The sequence below is a fragment of the Giardia intestinalis genome, chromosome 3 (genome assembly GCF_000002435.2).
Source record: "Giardia intestinalis strain WB C6 chromosome 3, whole genome shotgun sequence".
In the NCBI taxonomy this organism is placed as follows: domain Eukaryota; phylum Fornicata; order Diplomonadida; family Hexamitidae; genus Giardia; species Giardia duodenalis.
The window spans coordinates 563,944-584,374 of NC_051858.1; the positions used below are offsets into that span (position 1 = coordinate 563,944).

The 20,431-nt window shown below is 48.6% G+C and overlaps 11 protein-coding genes across 11 annotated transcripts; 6 read left to right on the plus strand and 5 right to left on the minus strand.

The window, feature by feature from the left end:
* Nucleotides 1–757: 757 nt before the first annotated feature.
* Nucleotides 758–3,304, plus strand: GL50803_0014838 (Ankyrin repeat protein 1; the record flags this gene model as incomplete). The annotated part of the gene is made up of 1 exon (XM_001706263.1): nucleotides 758–3,304. One exon carries the CDS (start codon nucleotides 758–760, stop codon nucleotides 3,302–3,304), a length of 2,547 nt encoding a protein of 848 aa, XP_001706315.1.
* Nucleotides 3,305–3,310: 6 nt separating this feature from the next.
* On the minus strand, nucleotides 3,311–5,296 carry GL50803_0017242 (uncharacterized protein; the record flags this gene model as incomplete). The annotated part of the gene is made up of 1 exon (XM_038045909.1): nucleotides 3,311–5,296. The coding sequence occupies one exon, from the start codon at nucleotides 5,294–5,296 to the stop codon at nucleotides 3,311–3,313; it is 1,986 nt and encodes a 661-aa protein (XP_037901798.1).
* A 78-nt stretch (nucleotides 5,297–5,374) lies between these two features.
* Nucleotides 5,375–7,462, plus strand: GL50803_004039 (Leucine-rich repeat protein; the record flags this gene model as incomplete). Its single annotated transcript, XM_001706264.1, has 1 exon — nucleotides 5,375–7,462. The coding sequence occupies one exon, from the start codon at nucleotides 5,375–5,377 to the stop codon at nucleotides 7,460–7,462; it is 2,088 nt and encodes a 695-aa protein (XP_001706316.1).
* Nucleotides 7,463–7,498: 36 nt separating this feature from the next.
* Nucleotides 7,499–8,989, minus strand: GL50803_004038 (Transglutaminase-like superfamily protein; the record flags this gene model as incomplete). Its single annotated transcript, XM_001706265.1, has 1 exon — nucleotides 7,499–8,989. One exon carries the CDS (start codon nucleotides 8,987–8,989, stop codon nucleotides 7,499–7,501), a length of 1,491 nt encoding a protein of 496 aa, XP_001706317.1.
* Nucleotides 8,990–9,163: 174 nt separating this feature from the next.
* Nucleotides 9,164–13,193, plus strand: GL50803_0017243A (Outer-arm dynein beta; the record flags this gene model as incomplete). The annotated part of the gene is made up of 1 exon (XM_001706266.2): nucleotides 9,164–13,193. A coding segment is annotated over one exon (4,030 nt), but the record flags the coding sequence as incomplete, so codon positions are not given.
* A 131-nt stretch (nucleotides 13,194–13,324) lies between these two features.
* On the minus strand, nucleotides 13,325–15,031 carry GL50803_003042 (Hybrid cluster protein; the record flags this gene model as incomplete). The annotated part of the gene is made up of 1 exon (XM_001706267.1): nucleotides 13,325–15,031. One exon carries the CDS (start codon nucleotides 15,029–15,031, stop codon nucleotides 13,325–13,327), a length of 1,707 nt encoding a protein of 568 aa, XP_001706319.1.
* A 197-nt stretch (nucleotides 15,032–15,228) lies between these two features.
* GL50803_0017244 (Ribosomal protein L7a) lies at nucleotides 15,229–16,015 on the plus strand (the record flags this gene model as incomplete). The annotated part of the gene is made up of 2 exons (XM_001706269.1): nucleotides 15,229–15,654; nucleotides 15,764–16,015. The coding sequence occupies 2 exons, from the start codon at nucleotides 15,229–15,231 to the stop codon at nucleotides 16,013–16,015; spliced, it is 678 nt and encodes a 225-aa protein (XP_001706321.1).
* Nucleotides 16,016–16,037: 22 nt separating this feature from the next.
* On the plus strand, nucleotides 16,038–16,673 carry GL50803_0017246 (ELMO/CED-12 family protein; the record flags this gene model as incomplete). The annotated part of the gene is made up of 1 exon (XM_001706271.1): nucleotides 16,038–16,673. The coding sequence occupies one exon, from the start codon at nucleotides 16,038–16,040 to the stop codon at nucleotides 16,671–16,673; it is 636 nt and encodes a 211-aa protein (XP_001706323.1).
* On the minus strand, nucleotides 16,648–17,112 carry GL50803_0013231 (Calmodulin; the record flags this gene model as incomplete). The annotated part of the gene is made up of 1 exon (XM_001706272.1): nucleotides 16,648–17,112. One exon carries the CDS (start codon nucleotides 17,110–17,112, stop codon nucleotides 16,648–16,650), a length of 465 nt encoding a protein of 154 aa, XP_001706324.1.
* A 160-nt stretch (nucleotides 17,113–17,272) lies between these two features.
* GL50803_0024009 (Ankyrin repeat protein 1) lies at nucleotides 17,273–18,580 on the minus strand (the record flags this gene model as incomplete). The annotated part of the gene is made up of 1 exon (XM_001706273.1): nucleotides 17,273–18,580. One exon carries the CDS (start codon nucleotides 18,578–18,580, stop codon nucleotides 17,273–17,275), a length of 1,308 nt encoding a protein of 435 aa, XP_001706325.1.
* Nucleotides 18,581–18,756: 176 nt separating this feature from the next.
* On the plus strand, nucleotides 18,757–20,412 carry GL50803_0015777 (uncharacterized protein; the record flags this gene model as incomplete). Its single annotated transcript, XM_001706275.1, has 1 exon — nucleotides 18,757–20,412. One exon carries the CDS (start codon nucleotides 18,757–18,759, stop codon nucleotides 20,410–20,412), a length of 1,656 nt encoding a protein of 551 aa, XP_001706327.1.
* Nucleotides 20,413–20,431: the final 19 nt, after the last annotated feature.

Genomic DNA, 20,431 nt, shown 5'->3' on the forward strand with positions numbered 1-20,431 from the left:
CTACAGGTCTTGCACGTATTAGAGTCACCACCAGAGACGGGCGTGCAGTCGCCTTCTGCATACGCTAATTGAAGAACAAGGCCTATCAGCAGGACCTACCGAACACAGAGGACCCGACTACCGAATGGCTTGCGTGATAGTAGTGTTTGCCAGTGCCCGGGAAATCCATGGACGGACCACGAGAATATATTAATGTAACAGTTACATGAACCTTAAGAATAGGATAAATTTAGGATTAGCGTCACTAGAGTTTTCACATTAGCACGCTAGAGTTCCGTTAATGCTTCCGCTATCGGAGCGATATACGTCCGGCGGGAAACACATTGCTCAGTGCCCGCTATCGCTCAGAACTGCGCTACCACCCCATACACTATGGCCCAAGCATTTTCTGCTAACCCTCAGTAGAGGCGTTTTGACCCTTCTATCCCAATCAGCTTGATAGCTTCTGCTGCGTTCCTATGTGCAGAGACGGAGGATCACACTAGCTACTGACAAGGGCATTCTGCCGGCCGTACATCCCCTGATGCTACGTAGGAGATACATTGCAGTTCATAGCAAACAAACGTCTAAGTAAAGACTGGCGTGCACCTGAGAGTGATGAATAGTTCATTCGGCTAAGATTGGCATATCCCACTGAAAGGAATTAGTGTCCAAGTAAATTGCTCAGTGGACATGAAGCAAACTGGCCAATACCTTACGCTCTATCTTGATGGTATAGTGATTATATACTGATCAATTAAAGAGTTAGAGAGACTAAATGGAAGGCGCAGATTCATGGTTTCGCGCCGTACTAGCTCAGGACTCACGTCAAGTAATGTCTCTTATTGATAAGTGGGCCAGGAGTCGGACTGCAGAAGGTGAGACGGCTTTGATGCTCGCAGTCCGCAGTCGAAGCCAAGACATGGTGCGCATCTTAGTTCCCCATGAGGCAGGCCTTCTAACACCAAGTGGCGAGACTTCTCTGGCGATCGCAGTTCAGATAGACGCACCAGAGCTCTGTAAGTTACTTGCTCGAGAAGAGGGTGGGATCGCTCTTCCCGACGGCTCAACCCCGCTCCGCTTAGCCATGGACTTGAACCATATCGACTGTGTGAAAGCTCTTTCCATTTACTATGATGCTAGGCGAGACGAGCATGGCCTCACACACCTGGATTACGCCGTACTTGATAAAAACATTGCTATCGTGGAAATCCTTTGCACCACAGGATACTATAGTGCCGAGGCAATAGCCGAAGCGCTTGATTTTGCTAGAAAAGATAATGCTCCAGATGTGGCAGAAGGATTGGAGCGGTGGCTGAGTGCCAATTCACATCTGCTGACCCCTAAAAGTGGCCTTCCGTTCAGCTCCCGCTTATCACCATGTCCAGATATGAGCAGTACTTCATACAGCACCGCACCAACCAGTGTATTTATCGCTAGCCCCACTGCCCTGCAAACAAAGCCCGCCACAAAGCGCACTACACAGGAAACGGTATCGAAGCCAGTGCGCACACGTCCTGGTAGTGCCTCTGCTTCACAAGGTGTCCGCTCAACCACCCTTGCACCTTCTTCTCTTGCACAGGTACTAGCGCAGTCCCGCGCAATGAGCTACGGTTACAAGGAACAGATCCATAAGTTAGAAGAGCACACAGCACAATTAACCAAGAGGGTTGCTGAGAGTGAAGAACGTAACGCTTTTCTCGAGTTATTTTGCATCAAGCAACAAAAGTACATAACGGCCTTGTCGAAGGAGTTGCATATCTTCCGAGAAGCAGTGTATAACATCACGTCAGAGAGAATAGAATACCTACATGAGCACCCAGCACATAGAACCAGAGACAGAGAGTACGTGTTGGGTCCAAGGAAAGGATTACGCAGCTTGAATAGCGATGAAGCTCCTGGTGCAAAGCTTAGTCAGGGAAATATTACATCTTCTACCATTCGCCGCCTTCTATCCACCACTGATGAATCAGTGAGGACGGAGACGCCACAGCAGCTTTCTATAGACCTCAAAAGGCTACATAACCACATCAGTAAGACAATGTGCTATGATAACGACGTGTTAAGCGAGCTATCTGCAGATATGAGCACCTATATAAAGAAATTCAACACTCCCAGAAATGATCTTCGAACAGCATTTCTCGACGCATCATATGGCACACCCAGGAAATCCAAGAGTTGCACTAGGGAGCATCAACTGCAGAGTTTTGCCATCAAAAGCGCAGTTAACAAAGATACAGTGGCTCAAGTGAAAAGCCCCACGAATCGGAGCACAGTACGAGGAAGAGAGCTGAAGGGGCTTCCTATCAATTACGAAAAATATAGATTGTATAGTGACGCAACTTACAGGCAAATAGGTAGTGGGCCATTCAGCATCCCAGAATCTCCACCCATTAAGGGGTCTGAAGTGCGGTGCACCAGTCTCCCCACGTCCCTAGTGAGGAGGCCTGTCGTCACAGATGATGAGCTTTTCTATATGTATACATCCAGACACTTTGAAGTGCCACCTGAGCCCAGTAGATCCCAGGAGCACGACACGCATTATTCGAATAGTTTGAATAAGGATGAATCTATACCTCTCCTTTTAACGCCAGGAGAGTCGGCGTCCTCATTGTCTCAACCTTCCATTTCGCCATCAGTGGATATTACAAATACCATGACAGCGTCTACCATTGCACAGCTGGATGTGATAGCTTACTACATAGTTGACCATATTCCCACACCAGAACAGTACCTTTTAGCAAAGGACGACGCAGAATCAGAGCTTATGCTAGCAGCCTACGAAAACGATCTCCAAGGATGTCTGAAACATTTTAGAGACCAGTCTGGAAGATGCACGCTCAAAGGAGTGACCGCTCTCATGATAGCTGCAGAACGCGGATATGCAGACTGTGTCCGAGTCCTGAGAAGAACGGAAGCAGGACATCAGATATCTGATCCTCATTACGCCACTGCTCCAAGCACAGCTCTGATGTTTGCAGCACTTAACGGACACTTGGATTGCGCAAGACTTCTTCTGGAGACAGATGAAAAGACTGCAGACGATCGAGGATGGACTGCACTGATGTGTGCAACATGCTCCGGCAACAAGTCAATGATAGCTCTTCTTTTGCCAAGCCAGGCAGGACGTGTTACAACGGATCACTTTGCATTCGGGGAGGGGTTTGGAGCTCTTAGTATCGCAATACTGCTGGATAACATCGATACAGTTACTGTATTAATGCAAAGTGAAAGAGAGCGAGAGTCATTGAATTTGTGTCAATACCGTGCGATTGACTTGGCGAGAAGCAAGGCCATGAGAACCCATCTCCAAAGCTTCCCTTGAAGCCCATTAGAGATATGACATAGGTGACAAGCACATAGGACAGAGCCAGTACACTGTGCCCAGTTCAATAAAGAGAGTTATTATAGAGTCTCTGTCCATTTGCCAGTCAGGTGACCCGCGTACTTGTTGTACAAGACTTACTATTGTATCAGAGAAGACGACCTCGCAACGGCTGCAGAACGGAAGGCTCAGGTCGCTGCATAATTCGCCCGTGAATACACATAAGCTATAAGCCACTCCACTAAAGGCGCTATCCGTGACGTTCTCAATACTAGCAGTCTCAAGGAGGGCGCTGGGATTTATATTGCGTTTATATTTGGATGATTGTAACGCTAGCAAGAATGCGTCTCGACAATGCTGGGGAGTGAGTGTACCGGCTGCGCGGAGAGACTGGATGGTGAGGTCCTTCGGTAATAGGAGCTGTGGGGTCGCATCCTTTGTGATTTCTTGCTGTAAAAACAGGCACCGACTAGTGGAACACCTCTGCACCAAACATTGTGTGCCGTAAGGAAAAGGAAGACGATGAGCAGTAGTGCGCAATAGGCGTTGCTGTGTGGTGCCTGAGATTGGCTTGTGCAAGCAAAAAGCAGATACCGATAGCGGAACAAACGAAGATACGATCATCCGGAGAGGGATTATATGCACTCTCCGTATTGGAAGAAGCTGGGTCACAGATGAGGGGTCTGCAGAACAGGGACCTGCAATCAGCGACAGAGTAGCATCCGAAAAATGTGCAAGTAGAAGCTGTGTTGAAGTAGTATGAATAGAAGAACTGCCTCCATCCTGGTTAAAGTCTAAAAATATTACGGCCCCATTCATGGTCAAAATTCCAACCAAGGACGGCAAAATAGCGACCATATCGGATATATAGTGCAAGCACCCTTCGGGTTCAGATGGAATGGCAATCGAGAGATGAGGATCTGAAAGTTGGTAGCTGGCAGTACCCCATGTAACCAGGCCTCCATTTTCTGCCAAGCCTTCCAGACTGTGGATGATGGGGGATGGAACAACGCTCCGCAACTTGTCATTTGTAGTAGTTGCGCTTTTTAGGCCATCTATCGGGCTCCACGCCCCGTGCAGCCTAACTGACACTATGTCAAAAGGACCATTGAGATGATGCACAAAGGCAACAGTGAAGATACGAAGAGTAGAATCAACACAGAACGCATAAACTCTCATATCATGATTGCATGAGATCGGGATCATGGTGATCTTCTGCATCCTTGTAACGTCAGTACCCAAAACAACTGACTGCTGCACAATGATACTATCGTTGATCCGGAAATTAATAAAGATGCAGCAAAGATCACAGAGTATGGCAGCAGCTCCTATGAGCGGCTCATAAGAGACAGATATGATGTGCGATACAGACGAAAACACATGTAGACGCTTGATTTCAAGCGATGACTCGTCAATGACCCCGTCTGCGTAGGCTTCTGGAGCAATGGTCACCTGTAAAATGGTAATTGTCACGCTATCCTTGGTTTCGCCTATAGTGGATATTGCGATGTATGCAAGCTGGTCTGTGAGCGCGATGACATGTGACGTGTAAAGATTTGGCACCATGCGCCGGACATAATGTGCAGGAAGATAAGAGGTGATGGTTTTTCCAAGGAAAAAAGTATATAGATATATGTCACCTAGAAAAGTAACCACGCACAGTCGTGGGCAAAGGGCTCTATACATCTTTGTTTCTGCCAAGCCCCAGATGAGCTGCTGTGGAACGCTCGGTGAGCTATCGCTTATGCGCCAGAGACAGCGCGAGCCAGAAATGCTGTTCAGGGGATCATCCTCTAAGGTATCTGTCGGGGATGGAATGGGGATTGTCAGATCCAGGGTGGTGCTGTTGGCAAGCGCAATGCAGACGTTTTCACTACAAAAAGCTACATCTCCAAAACAGCTGACTGTAAAGAGGCCTTCTTCGGGGGTTAGGGGGCCGAATGCATAGGCATGTCGGAGGCCCGCGCCGAGGTATGCCGGGTTAATAGACATGGAATGTTACAATAGACGCACATTTTAGCGAAATATTTCATTAAAAATTACACAAGCGGTGGAATAATAAAGGACTTCATGATATCGGCTCTGTTGCTTCTTCTCCTTGTAGCGGCCAGCGCCGCGTATACAGAGGAGCAACTCAGCTGTCTGTATCGCTTGTACGATGAGACAGGTGGCGAGAATTGGCACGTTAAGACACATTGGCCACCTCCGGAGTTGCGCGTCTTTCCTCACGACCCGTGCACCTTTGCCGGCATCACCTGTTCCAAGAAGAAAGACATAGAGATGATCATTCTCTCTGGGAATAACCTGGTCGGCAGCCTCCCCGGATGTTTGCATGTGTTTGACGTGACAGACATGGAATTCTCAACGAATCAGCTTTATGGAGAGTTTCCTCGAGTCAACTGCAGCAGGCTCGACACTCTGTACTACAAGTTCAATAAGTTCACCAGCCTTCCCGAAAACATTTGTGATTGTCATTCTCTTCAGTACTTACACGTTGAGTACAATGACATGAGCGGACATGTCTTCCCAAGTTGCCTGCTAGAGAGGTCTGAGCAATTTGGGATTTTCTACGCCGTCAATAACAATTTGTATCTAGACAGCAAAGCCAAATATACACCGGCTTCTACAAATTTCATCGCAGGAGGCAACGACCTTCATCTGGACTTCTCCACGGCATCTCTTGCAAAGTCTCCCGATACAACAATGCTAGACATTTCTGCAACCAAATCTAAGGGTCACATAAGCTTCCCAGAGCTTTTCAACAAGTATTCTTCCGTCAAAGAGCTCAATCTTCAGGGTAACCTCTTCACTGGTGACCCTTTTACGACAGAAACTCTAAAGCCGAACCATCTGCTTCAAGTCTTGGACTTGGATAACAACAGTTTTGCCAGCGTCATCACATCTAGCGCTCTCCTCCAATACTTCAACCAGTATCCCGCGAAAATGATATCCTTTAGGGTAAGCAACAACCACATCACTGGACTACCGCCTACCACTAAAATGCTGGGAGTGATTCGTGCAAGGTTACCGAATCTTCAGGCTTTCGATCTTGGCTCCAATCCGTTTCTGTGCCCGCCGGACTATTCTGCTTATGAATATTCCTTAGGCTGCACACATATTTTGATAGAGAAGATTAGTGTTGCTAATAATGCAGGTGTCCAAATCACCACATATCTGTCCACTGATATTGCATTTAAGCATCTTCCCGTTGACCTCATTGTTCCTCACTTATCTGTTAACCTTATGAACACGACGGCTGGAGTAGATGCGGATGAATGGTTTCTGGTTCCATCTATAGACCTCATGACTCTTGTGGATGCTAACACTAATAAGTACAAGGCTACATTCTCGATAACCGAAGCAGATGCTGTCTCTCTCTTCGGAGACAGCTTCCAGAGCATTACCCCTGACAAAGTTCGCATCTTGTTTGATGGCAAGTGCGTCTCCATACATGAGAGCCGCAAGAAAGATGCTGCTGTTGATAGCCGTTTCAATGATGCTGTCTTGCGAGAATCAGAGGAGAGGTATCGCCGTACATCTCAAGGTGCTGATGACTTGAAGATTCTCGTGGAGTTCTACGGCATTTCCAAATGTCCGGGATACATATCCACAGTCAATGAGCTGATCAATCCATTCATACGTCAATACCCAGAGCTGCTCCAAATAGTGGACATCAGATTTGTGTCGCAGGCCGATGCAGAATCGAGGTACTCTGCCCATGGAATCACTATGCACGGGCAAGGAGAGGTGTTTGGAGATAGGTTTTTGATGTGTTTGCAAGAATATGCCGATTACTTCATCTTCAACGATGTCACCTCCTGTTTATACGAGGACGGAACAAGCTCCTCCATCCCATACGCTATTGAAGACTGTTTAGATCAAGTGATTTCCGATAAGGCGCTGCAAAAGAAAATCATGGACTGCAAAGATGGCGAGATGGCAACGTCCCTTTTTGTAGAATCTAAAAAGAGGTGCCGTCAGTTGGGTGCTGCGTTTTCATGTACTATCTTTGCTGACTCTCAGCTTGTATGTCCATATGGTGATGCCACTTGCCCATTCGATCCTTTCGATATAGAATCCTTTGCCGTGTACCTTTGTAACTTGTATAGAGCCAAAAACTCATACATTCATAAGATGTGTGAGAACATTCTGAAGTAAGTAATGGAAATTACATGCAGTAAACAGGCTTGGCACCTAACTCCGTGTGTGGACCTTTGGCTTTCCTCCAGATGTTATCTTCGGCTTTGATGAAACTAGCTTGAAAAAGACCATTGCTGCAGGGTAGTTTCCTTGTGGAACCATGATTGCAGAAGGTGAAATGTACTTGTTCAACTGCTGAGTCTCCTCCAGAACTGTATTAACAAGTGTCCAGAGACGAGGGTCCTTAAGCATGTTTCGTATAGTGATGGTGTGAATGCCAAAAGGGTCCTGACTTCCTGTGCGAATGAGGACTTCAATAAACTGTTTTCCCTTGGAAATGGCCATCAGTAGAAGCTTACACAGCCCAGCTACGGATTCGTTGGGGATCATAAGTTCGCTAGCAGTAGCGGTGCTGGTATTTTTGGTGCTCTTTTCAAGTGAAGTCCTATGGCTGTCGAAAGGAATCGTCCAAACGAATCCGGTCAAAAAGTAATAGTTATGCCTTAACCGGACGTCTAAGGGCATGTTTGGTGGATTAGAGGGAAGAGGAAAGGGATGGTCTTCTACGTGCAAGATGTCATATAAGTCCTTGGAAATATTGATGAAGTAATTGGGAAACACGACTTTTCCGGTGTCTGGATGCCTCAGCCCGACTACCGAGCACCAGGTAATATCTGTGTAGTACCAGACCCCTTCTATCTGAACCATGTTCCAGCAATGTCCGCGTTCGCCCTGAGACGAAGAAGATGAGCCGCCAGATGAATCAAAAGGAACCAGCGGTCCATTACTTCGCCCTGTGACGAAAATACACGGAATTCCAAGACGGTTACAAAGGAAAAGAAAGGACCTGGCATAGCCCTCACATGCACAGTGTTTGTTGAAGAAGAATCCGGTTATGTTCGAGCGATTGGGGCCTTTTGCATCGTACTTGCAGTGAGACTTCATCCATGAAATAGTGGTCATCTCACGGACATAGTCAGTTTGATTAGGGCTTTCACTTATTTTCTTGTTTAGTGTGGATACTAATAACCGATCAATTTTATTCAGAACGTCATTTATCAGGTGAAAAGATGGATCATAGACAATCTTAATGGAGTGCAATCGTTTTTGTATCCGCACAGTCTTAGTTATCTGGACTCCATAGAGTTCGGGAAAGTCGTAATTTATGGCTGTCCTAATCTTTTCGACCTCTGCATCAGTGATACCAGAGCAATCTTCTGGAATGTGGATGGTCGGTGAGCGAATAGATACCACCATATGGAGAATGTAATCGTAACACTTTTTGAGGGGTCCTGTGAAAGTGGAGCGATGATACCTGTACTTCATTGACACTCCAAACACCTTCTCTAAATCTGTGTAACCAACAAAGCTAGTAGCGGTAGTTTGCGCCACGCCTGCGCCGAGCTGATTGACAGATCGCGACTCTCTTGAAGACGGGCCGCCAGAGCGAATGTTGGATTGAGCTTCAGCTGATCCAGTGGACGGAGGACAGTCCGATGGTTTGGAAGAGGTGTTCGCTACGCTGGTGATATGCTTTCCACTCATGTGGTGTTGATAATTTTAGGTATATTAGATATGGAGTAAATCCAGGTGATGAAGGGTATTAGGCTTCATCGAGATTTTATTTCTGGAAGACGCTTTGCAAGCTTCCCTGACCAGATGCGAACCTCTTCCCTGTTCCAAAAAACTCCCGGAAAAACTAAAAAATTGGGAGGTCCGATGTCATCCTTCAACCTTGAGGAGATCTTCCGTCAAGAGGAGAAGGTTCTTTGTCGTGCACTTCGAGATTCAAACATTCCGAAGATCGTTGCCGAGGATACAGAGATCTTCCTTGGACTTATTGGAGACCTGTTTCCCTCGGTCGACGTCCCCCGGCTCCAGGATAAGAATTTCGAGGCTCTCATCAAGAAGTCCCTCCTTGCCCAGCGCCTTCAAGCAGAGGACAGCTTCATTCTTAAGATCGTTCAGTTTGAGGAGCTCCTTCAAATTCGTCACTCTGTCTTTATCCTCGGATCCTGCGCTGTTGGCAAAACAAAGTGTTGGACGACCCTTGCCGAGACGTATAAGCTCCAGAACAAGAAGATACAGTATCAAGTCATCTCGCCGAAATCTATCACAACCCGTGAGCTTTACGGCTACATACACCCTGCATCCCGCGAATGGAAAGATGGAATTTTCTCCACCATTATGCGTGACCTGGTTGCTATACCGAATACTGAACCCAAGTGGATTGTTCTAGATGGTGATATTGACGCCCTTTGGGTCGAGAGTCTCAACACGGTTATGGATGACAACAAGATTCTGACGCTCGCTAGTAATGAGCGCATTCCCTTGATGCCGTACATGCGCCTCGTTTTCGAAATCGGCGACCTCAAATACGCATCTCCTGCCACCGTTAGTCGCGCAGGGATTATTTACATTAATGAAACAGATGTCGGTTGGCTCGCATATTCTGCTAGCTGGGTGGAGCTCCGCGAGTCCAGTCTGGAAAGAAGCACTCTTACAGTTCTTTTTGAGAAGTATGTTCCCCCGGTTCTCGAGGCCATGCGAAAGCAACTCAAGACGGTCACTCCTGTCGCAGACATGTCAGTTGTCCAGACAATCTGCAGACTCCTCGATGCCTTGTTGTCTGAATATTATACATCGCCGGGATGCAAGGTCAATACAGCAAATGCTGCCCTTATACAGCAGCAGGGGTCTTCGGGAGGAGCTCAAGGCGAGGGTGGAAAGATAGTTGATTACTTTAAAGACATATTGGAATACTTTTTCATATTTGCAACTATTTGGGCCAGTGGGGGCACGATGTTTAAGGATCAGCTGACAGATCACCGCAAACAGTTTACAAAGTTCTGGAAGACGGAGTTCAGTAAGGGAATAACATTTCCAGCTATCGGAGAGGTCTTCGATTACTACGTTGCCATCAACGACGAGACAGGCGAGCCGCGCTGGCAAACATGGGACGACAGGCTTACTCCCTACGTCCACGATGACGAGGCGCTGCCGAGCCAGGTTCATGTGGAGACCATCGAGACTTATCGCCTTCACTACATGCTTGAACGCCTTGTTAAAAATGGCCATCCTGTTCTCTTCTGTGGACCAGCGGGCTCTGGTAAGACGAGCCTCCTTAAGAGCATGGTCGGGTCACTCAATGACCAAGAGTATGGTAGCGCCAGTATAGCCCTAAACTACTACACTACATCCATGCTTCTTCAGACAATTATGGAAAGCTACCTAGAAAAGAAGGTTGGTCGCCGCTACGGCCCTGTTGGGAACCGGAAGCTGATCTACATCATAGACGATCTAAACATGCCGCAGGTTGATACCTACGGAACACAACAGCCTCTAACTCTTATTCGTCTTCACCGCGACTATCTTTTCTGGTTTGACCGCGAAAAACTCACAATCAAGGAGATCACCAACTGTCAGTATCTCGCGTCTATGAATCCATATTCAGGGTCTTTCTCTGTTGATCCTCGCCTGCAGTGGCACTTTTCCACCTTCTCAGTTGACTTCCCCTCTGACGAGAACCTGAAGCAAATTTATGGGTCTCTTTTGCGCGGGCATTTTACGCGAGAAGAGGCTGGCTTCCCGCATGGCGTCTCAAAGGCGTGGGAGGCAATCACCAATGCATTACTTAAGATCCATAGCAAGGTATCCAGTTCGTTCCTCCCTACAGCCATCAAGTTCCACTACATGTTCAATCTGAGGGATCTCACGAATATCACCGAGGGCCTCATGCGTGCAACCCGGGACACGATTAAGACAACCCCGCAGCTGATTCAGCTCCTTGTTCACGAGTGTGCACGTGTGTACTGCGACAGAATGGTTACCATGGAAGACAAGGAAGCATACTCGAAGTTAGTGGAGGAAGTTGTCATGGCAGATCTCCAGAACATCAATCCTCCAAAGGATCCGAATGAAGAAGCGGCTGCAAAGGGTAGGCCGAAGTCACAGCCTGGGGGTGTAATGGCGTCTCAGCCCATTGCTGTTGACATGAAAGACGTGTTCCAGAAAGACGAGGAAAACAATGCCCTTCCAATTATCTTTAGCAATTTCGCGCTTGGGGTTGGAGACGGACGTTATGGGCAGATACCCGATTATGATAAGCTCTACCCGCTCCTCAGAGATGCCTTGGAACAGCACAACGAGGTCAATGCTGTTATGGACCTTGTTCTCTTCCGTGATGCCATGGAACATGTTTGCAGGATATCTCGTATAATTACCACCGGAGACGCCCTCCTTGTCGGCGTCGGTGGTTCTGGAAAGCAAAGCCTGGCGAAGCTCGCTGCTTACATTAACTCTTATGAGGTATTCCAGATCACTATCTCCTCAACATATGATATACCAGACTTTCGAGCAGATCTCCAGCAGCTATATATAAAGACGGGGCTTAAGGGAATCCCCACAATGTTCCTATTTACAGACACTCAGATTGTCAACGAAGAGTTCTGTGTTTATATTAACGATCTTCTCAGCTCGGGGAACATTTGTGGTCTGTTTCCTCCCGAGGAGGAGGAAAATATAATCAACGGCGTCCGCAGTGAGGCAAAGTCTGCAGGTATCCCTGAGACTCGTGAGAACCTTTACAACTACTTCATCTCTAAGGTCAAGCAGAACCTTCATGTTGTGTTAGGATTCTCCCCGATTGGAGAAGCATTTCGAGTACGTGCACGCAAGTTCCCCGCCTTGGTTACATGCACCACTATTGACTGGTTCCAAGCATGGCCCCATGAGGCCCTTGTTTCCGTTGGAAAGCGTTTCCTTGGAGAGCTGGAAATGTCGCCGGAGCTTAAGGATAGTGTTGCACTCTTCATGGCCGATGCCAACGGGCTGGTTAACCAAATGTCCATTGCGTATGACCAGGTCGAAAGACGGAAGGCGTACACTACACCAAAGTCATTCCTCGAGCTCATCAGTCTTTATATAAAGCTTCTCCATGGACGTAGACGTGAAATTTATGACCAGATAGAGAGGCTAGAGCAAGGAAACACGAAGCTGGAAAAGACCGAGGAAGATGTGTCAGAGCTGAAGAAGGCCCTTGTTGAGCAGCAGAAGATTGTTGATGAACGTAAAAAGGCAGCCGACGAGCTCCTTGAGGTTGTAGAGAAGGATGCTGCATTTGTTGGCGAACGGCAGCAGGAGGCAATGGTGGAGGCTGAGAAGACAGCGGAGGTCGAGAGAGAGGTCACGGCCAAAGAGGAGGTCGCACGACTCGAGCTAGGAAAGGCAGAGCCAGCCATAGAAGCTGCACAGGCTGCCTTAAACACGCTCAACAAGAACAACCTTGTTGAGCTGCGTTCCTTCGCATCTCCGTCTGCTGAGATCGTCAATGTCATGGGTGCTGTCATGTGTCTTCTTGACACACCTGGAAAGCTCCCAAAGGACAGAAGCTGGAAAGCAGCCAAAAACGTTATGGGTTCCATTGACACGTTCCTGAACAGGCTCCAAAATTATGATAAGGATAATATTCACGAGGTCAACTTTGCAGCAGCAAAGAAGTACACGTCTGATCCCAATTTCACAGGCGAATTCATCCGCTCCAAATCAGTCGCTGCTGCCGGTATCTGTGAGTGGGCACGGAACATCGTCTCCTACAACGAAATCTATAAGATTGTTTTGCCGCTACGTGAGGCCGCCGCAGAGGCCGCGATGCAGCTCGAAGCTGCCCGTAAGAAATACAAAGCTGTCATGGACAACGTTGCAAAGCTGAACAAAAAGCTCCAAACTCTCAAGGATCAATTTGACAAGGGTATGTTACTGGGTGAAACGCTACTTATGTATGTATGCTTATATGTCTTCGCGCTCAGGCGCTCCTTTACTCAATTATCAGCAAATTCGTTTACAGGCCGCCGAGAAGTCAGACCACCGATAGCGTGGAACTCAGGCAGCCGTTATCTTTGTAACCCCGTAGTTTGCCTCTAGGAATTGCAGAATCTCGTCTGTGAGGAAGAGAGGAAGAGAGGGGCCCAACTTGATATTTTTAACACCAAGGTGCAAAAACGTGAGAAATTGAACAATTGCCTTCTGCTCAAACCAGGAAACATAGATCTGGAGAGGGAGCTCATTCAGGCTACATCCCAGGGCTTTTGAGAGGTCAATCAGAATCTGTGCCAGAGAATAGAAATCGTTGCACTGGCCTGTATCAAGTAAGCGCGGAATGCCATTGATCTCTCCATAGTCTTGAAGGCGGTTGAGGCGGAAGCGGCCACACGAGTTGGTGAGGATGAGCGTCTTTTGATCCGCCTGAAGAGCCTTCTTCGAAAAAACACTACGATCTTTCGAGGCCCCATCACATCCACCGTTGAACTGTATACACGTAATTTGTCCTGTTTTGATCAAATTGACCACGTTGGTAAGGATGTCAGGCTGCTTTAGAACTCTGTGGTTGAACCCAGCACCACGTATCTCGCTTGCACGGAAGCCCTCTGCCTCTAGACCCGTCGTGGTGATCATCTCTTCCACAGATCTGCAGTGTTTTTCATTCTCAAAGCCTGTATTGTTCAATGCGCAGTCTATCACTTCACTGAAATCAAGGTTGTTGACAGTCTTGACACCATCAAAGCCTACGCAATCCATGACAAACACGCGGTCACGATAACTTGGGAGAGGTGGCTTGAGGCAGTTCGATGTAAAAACGATTGGGCCCGGGAAGAGCGGAAACTCCTTCTGCTGATTCTGCCAGGCAGTGCCAAAGTGACCTTTAAAGCAAGAGAAACTACGAAGGCGAGGATATGTGTATGCTGGGAACATCTCCCCGTGCGTGTAGACATTGACTCCTTTCTCTTGAGCCGCAGTAAGGAGAAGAAGCATGTCTACCATGTCATGCCCTGTGATGAGGACACACTTGCCTGGGCACATGCGCACTGGGACCGAGCAGAGGGTAGGCACGCCCAGCGTATCTGCGTGGAGTCTGTCCAAAAGGGCAGTGACAGAGAGATTGGCCTTTCCGATCCCAAGGGCATGCGACAGAAGGTCCTGGGTGGTAAGATCGTCGTCCAAAAGCGCCCCATGGAGGTCGGTAAGTGCAGACCTCATTGCATCGTGAAGCTCCGTAAGAGGGGCTTTGTTGAAGGAAAGGAGCTTGTAGCAATGCTCAGCATAGGCGCAAAGCCCTTTCATCCCTAGAAGAGTGAGATAACGAAGCCCGGCAGATGTAGGGCCATACTTACGAGTGAGAAAATCCGGAGCCAGAGTAGAGCGGCAGGCCTTGATCCAGCTGTCCGTAGACTCTGTAAGGATACGCTTGGCAAGTGCTAGATAATCCAGCATAGCCTGAGAAGGACTCTCCTTGGAAAGAGCTTCCAAACGGGACACGGTAGGGCCAAGGAATCGCGTACGAAGGTCCACTGCGCTAAAGTTGACATTAGTAAGAGTAGCAAATATGCTCTGCAGAATAAGAACGTGGTCCTCCTCAAGCTGAAAGCCACCCAACAGCGTAGCACCGTAAATCATGGCGTCCTGGATGGCAGCCACTTCTGGACTCTTAGAACAGACACCTGCACGTACACAACCACCCGGATGAAGCGTTTGCTCGCACTGAGCGCAGTACATCCTAGATAACTCCTCAAGGTCGCCCGTACTGATCATTATTAAAACAATTTACCCCCTATTTACTGTTCACCTGTAAACATTTTTGTAGAACGGTAGTATGTTTAACACGACGTTAGTATGTTTAACACAATCGTAAACCGTTACTTCACCTAAATTCTATACCTGATCCCAGATTTAAAAAATAAAAACTAATTTAAATTTATTTCACTGGGTTCAATAAAACAGGCCTCGACATGTCCAAGGTTTCTGGCAGCGACATTAAGAGGGCCCTCGCCGTACCCGAGAACAAGAGCCGCAGCAAGTGCGACTTCGACCTGACTCCGTTCGTCAGGTGGCCTCGCCAGGTCCGCATCCAGAGACAGAAGGCAGTCCTCCAGAGGCGCCTCAAGGTTCCCCCAACTGTCAATCAGTTCATGAATCCGATCTCGAGGAACCTCACAAACGAGATTTTCAACCTTGCTCGCAAGTACTCCCCCGAATCGAAGGAGGAGCACAAGGCGCGCCTGCTCCAGATCGCCGACGCAAAGGCCAACGGGAAGCCCCTTCCGGAGAAGTCTGACAAGCTTGTCATCGCGTCTGGTATCAGACGCATAACATCCCTCGTCGAGAGCAAGCGCGCGAAGCTTGTCCTGATTGCAAATGATGTCGACCCCCTTGAAGTATGTTCTTATGCGCGAGGAGCCGTCCGCTGACCGCACACACCTCTGATTGCGGGTTGTGTGTTGTCAGCGGGTGGACTTCGCTGTTCACCTGACAACTGACCCACAGCTCGTACTTTGGCTTCCCACACTCTGTCACAAGATGGGCGTCCCGTACGCCATCGTTCGCACTAAGGGCGATCTGGGCAAGCTCGTCCATCTGAAGAAGACGACCAGCGTCTGCTTCACCGACGTGAACCCAGAGGACAAGCCCACCTTTGATAAGATCCTCGCGGCCGTGGCCCATGAAGTTGATTATGCAAAGGCCATGAAGACGTACGGAGGCGGCGTTCGCCGCGAGGATGAGGCCCAGCAGATGTAAATGCCTTACATTTCTTTAGTGCATGTCCTTTGCTGCTTGGTCCTTTGTGCTCGGGCTGTGCACCTTGGTAGGCCTGGTCTTGTTTCGCCGTCCGCAGCGCAAGCCCAGTGACACGACGCCGTGCAAGCTATCTCCCGTTCAGCGCCACAACCTGGAGCTGCTTCAGGCACTCGCAAGGACTCCATACGACCCCCAGAATACAAGCCACTGTGATAAGCTGCGCCGAGTAGAAGAGAACTTTTCAGCTGTGTTGCGCAAGTCGACGTTTGAGCCCGACTGGCGGCGATTAGGATTTCAACGCTCTGAGTCTCCTATCACCGACTTTCGGGCTTTAGGCATCCTGGTCCTCGACATGCTTCTCAATTCTAAGGTTTTCCCAGAGATTCAGGAGATGGTTGAGGCCGGCGGATTTCCGTACGCCTTGGTACTGATTACTCTCACTTTTGACTTTCTGGATCTCGCTTCAAGGGATATGGCTACCGGATTTACCTTTCCAGATCGCGAAGTTGAGCTGACTGACCTCCTCGGTGAAGTCGCAGCCTTTGTAGACAGTTTGATACTTGATTTAGCAACTCGACTGAAGCGTGCCGGGGGTCAGCCTCTTCTGGAGTTTCCCTCGGTCTACAAAGAGTTCAAGCATACTCGTGGGTGGTGTTAGGGGTGTTTGGTTGGCTATGTAGCCTGAGGCATTGGCGCACTGTAGTCATAAGTCGCATAAACTCAACGTAGTTCATCTCTCCGCTGCATATTCGGCCCATAAGCTGTTCGACCCTTCTCTGTGAGCAGTCAATCCCTATTTTTGTTAATATGCTGTGTAGCTCGTTAGTGCCTATGGACCCGGACCGGTCGAGATCGGTAGCATAGAAAAGGACGGACTCGTCACAGGCTAGGTCTGCGTGTTGCAAGATGTACATCAGCTGTTCAAATTCACAGAGCTGAACCTTACCGTCATTGTTGGCGTCAATAATGGAGAGAAGAGACTCTGCTCTATCCATGGTCACGTCGCATCCGATTGACTCGAGCGCCTCGCAGAGCTCCTGCAGGGTGAGGTACCCACTCCCGTCCTTGTCGAATGCACAAAAGGCCTCTGCCGCCATTTTGTTCACGGTTGCTGTAAATCCATGATAGAATACAAATATAATTTATAAATCATTAAAAGCACATAACTGAAAGTGGATTAATAGACTAAACCTGCCTACCATGATCAATTTAAGTTCTTCGCCTAGAACAATCTGTTAAAATTGCAAAATTAGCTCATTATTTTCCGGCGCTTTTAGCCTTCTTTTCTAGCCTTGCGGCTTCCTTAGGATTGATCGCCTTCACCAGATTGCTGTGCCCGTTCTCAATAGCGAAGTCAATGGAACTCTTGCCCGCCAGTGTCACCAGGTCGCCCTCTGCCTTGGAAAGAAGCTTGCAGATAGCTTCGTTGCCCTTGCTTGCAGCCCACATGAGCGCACACGTTCCGTCACTCTTCGTAAACCCGGCCTCTTTAATAAACATCTTTGCTATGGCGAGGTTGTCGGTCGCACACGCGCTCATCAGACACGTCCAGCCGTCATCCTTAGTGAACCCGGCCTCTTTAGATGCAACTTTCTTGAGCAGGTCCACCCTACCCTTGGCAGCGAGGCTCATGGAGCAGGTCCAGCCGTTATTTGCCCTCATGCCCGCCTCCTTTCCAGAAAGGAGGATCACCATATCGTCGGCGTCGTTTTCAGCCGCAATCATGAGGGCAGTAACGCCCAGGTCTGTCTGGAGCCGTGCTTCGATGGGCAACAGCTTGCGGCCTATCTCTACGTAATTGTACTGTGCGCAAATCATCAGGGAGCTGAATCCATCGTCTCTACGTATCCCGCCCTCTGACTTGATGAGTAGGGAGACGATGTTAGAGTGTCCCTTCATCACCGCTTCCATGAGAGCTGTCGTCCCATCGTTCTGCCGCATGCCTGCTTCTTTTTGTAACAAAAGTTTTACGCAGTCGATGTGGCCCAGGTGGGCGGCGATCATCAGAGCAGTGACACCGTTTTCAATGCAGAGCCCTGCTTCCGTTTTGAGAAGCTCCTTGACCTGGGGAACATCGTTACGTACAACTGCTTTCATGAGAGGCGTGAGGTTGCGCTCGTCAACGCTGTGTAAGAGGTCGACTATTTGGGCCGAAAACAGCGGATCCACGTTCGATTCGAGCACCTGAGTCTTAAAGGTCTGCGTAGGGAGGGCATTCGCCACTGTGCTGACAGGCAGAAACTCTTGCCGCACTTGTGTCTTCTGTCCGTAGGCCACGGGCATGACATGCACGATCCCAGTTCCAGGGCTTATGTAAGTAGGACGAGGCAGCGAATTGGACACAACGAACGATCCCGTGCCCACATCATCCCCGGTGTAAGGGACCTGAGCCACAGCATGGGGAGACTTGGAGTAAGTCATGTGCTCTGAGGGATATGCCACAACAGGTGACGAGTTAGTGTAGTGGTGGCTTGGTGCTTGAGTGTGGGACATGACCACGGGTGTGTTGTTTGAATGAACATGGGAGGGCATAGCCAAGGAATTGTAACTCGGAGAGCGTTGCATCTTTTTTGATTTTTTGGGTCATTGAAGTTTTTTGGGCTCTGGAAGGCGATCACCAAAAATAGTTCGTCCAGACTCTTCGACTTTTAGTGGTAACTTGATAGAGCCGTCGCGGCATAAGCGCCAGGTGAGTGCCAAGCGTACAGTGAACATAACTTCAAGAAAGGTTCATAAAAATCATGGCTTTCTTCAAACACGACTTTCACTATGACGAGGGAGAGCACAAGCAGGAGGTCGAAAGAATAAGGCATCAGCAGTCTATCCAGAAGGAATGGCTGGATCAGCAAATAGCTGAGAAGGCGCGGCTCAACCAGGAGGGCAGACGTGATGGGCGCATAAATCACGAGGAGTATGAGCACTTCGAGGAAAGAAGGATTGCGAGGTTCAAGTACAATCTTATCCGAAGAATCGTGGAGAACTGGTCATCTGTCACCAGTTTTGATTGGGCAGAGGCCAACCAGCTGGCACAAGTCGATTCCAAATTTAAGGAAGCCTTGGAGGCGGCTAAGGCAAATCACGAAGCCAAGGAGCGTAGCAAAGCACAGAGACAGGAAGAGTTGCAAAAGATGCAATTGGAAAGGCTTGAGAAAGAGAAGGAAAGCGCGCGAAATCGCAACGCAAACCTAGGGTTTGACATTGACGACCCATACTCCAAGCTCATCAACGCTAGCAGACCTACTCAGGCTGCTCTGTCTAGGCCGCATGGCGATGCTAATGAGGGTATGCAAGCACAAGTGCGAGCACAAGAGCAGGAACAGATGACTGTTCGTTCGGGATATGATTCGGCAAAGTCTAACAACTCTAAGGCTGTGGTACTTCCACCACTAAAGACCGCGCAAGCACGAGCAGCAACTCCAGCCTCGGGCTCGACTTCACTGCAGTCGGAGCAACAAATTCAGGGTCTCGGTGTAAACGCCGAACAGTATTCACCGGCCTACAATGCACCGATAGGAATAGGGTATCCTGCGCTTCCCCAGCCTATCTATCTCCCCCAGCCGCCTCAGCCTGTTCAAATTATAGCTCCGCCACAGTCCAATCACTCCGAGATGAAAGCCCTGTTGGAGATTCTTCAAGAGCAGAAGAAGGGCATTCTTCAGAATGACGCAGACGTACATGTGGAGAAGATGTTCGAGTACTTTCAATGCAAACTCCAAGAAATAATTGCATCTAATGAAAAAAACATAGAGGCTGCCGTCTGTGATGGTGTACGAAAAGAGTTAGAGGAAAAGCTGTCAGATCTACGACTTCTCATGAGCAATATAGAGCAGAAGAGACTAGAATCAAAGGAGAAGAAGACAAGGACCGCTTGTGCTATAGAAAGACCACAAGAGCAGGTGGACGCAGAAACTTCTATGTCCCCTAAAGAGCATGGCCCTACTAAGCCATCAATTGCTATCAGCCAGGCACCAATTCCACGCAGCCCGGAGGCAGACACGCGTCAGAGTTATGGCAATGGCCACTATAAGTATCAGCAGCTGTCCCTTGATGACCCTGTCGATAAGATAGTCACAGTCTTGAAAGAACGGAACGCAAATAGGAAGGTGGCATTAAAACTGAGAAAGATAGACGGTGAACCGCCACAAGAGCCACCAGACAAAGCCAAGTCTACGCCCCTATCTGCACTTGCTGCAGACGGCGATGCAGTTAACATAGCCAATCAACCGACCGTCAATCCCAAGTTAAAGTCTATTCTCAATCACTTAACTGAACTGGAACAGGGGGAATCAGGTTCTCTAGGGCAGAAGGCAGATTGTAGTGGCCTGCTGTCTGCCACAGAGTTTATAAACAGAGTCCTGCAGGATTTAAAAGACTCTGGCAATCCAGCCTCTCCGTGATAACGTAGTGCCACTGTGC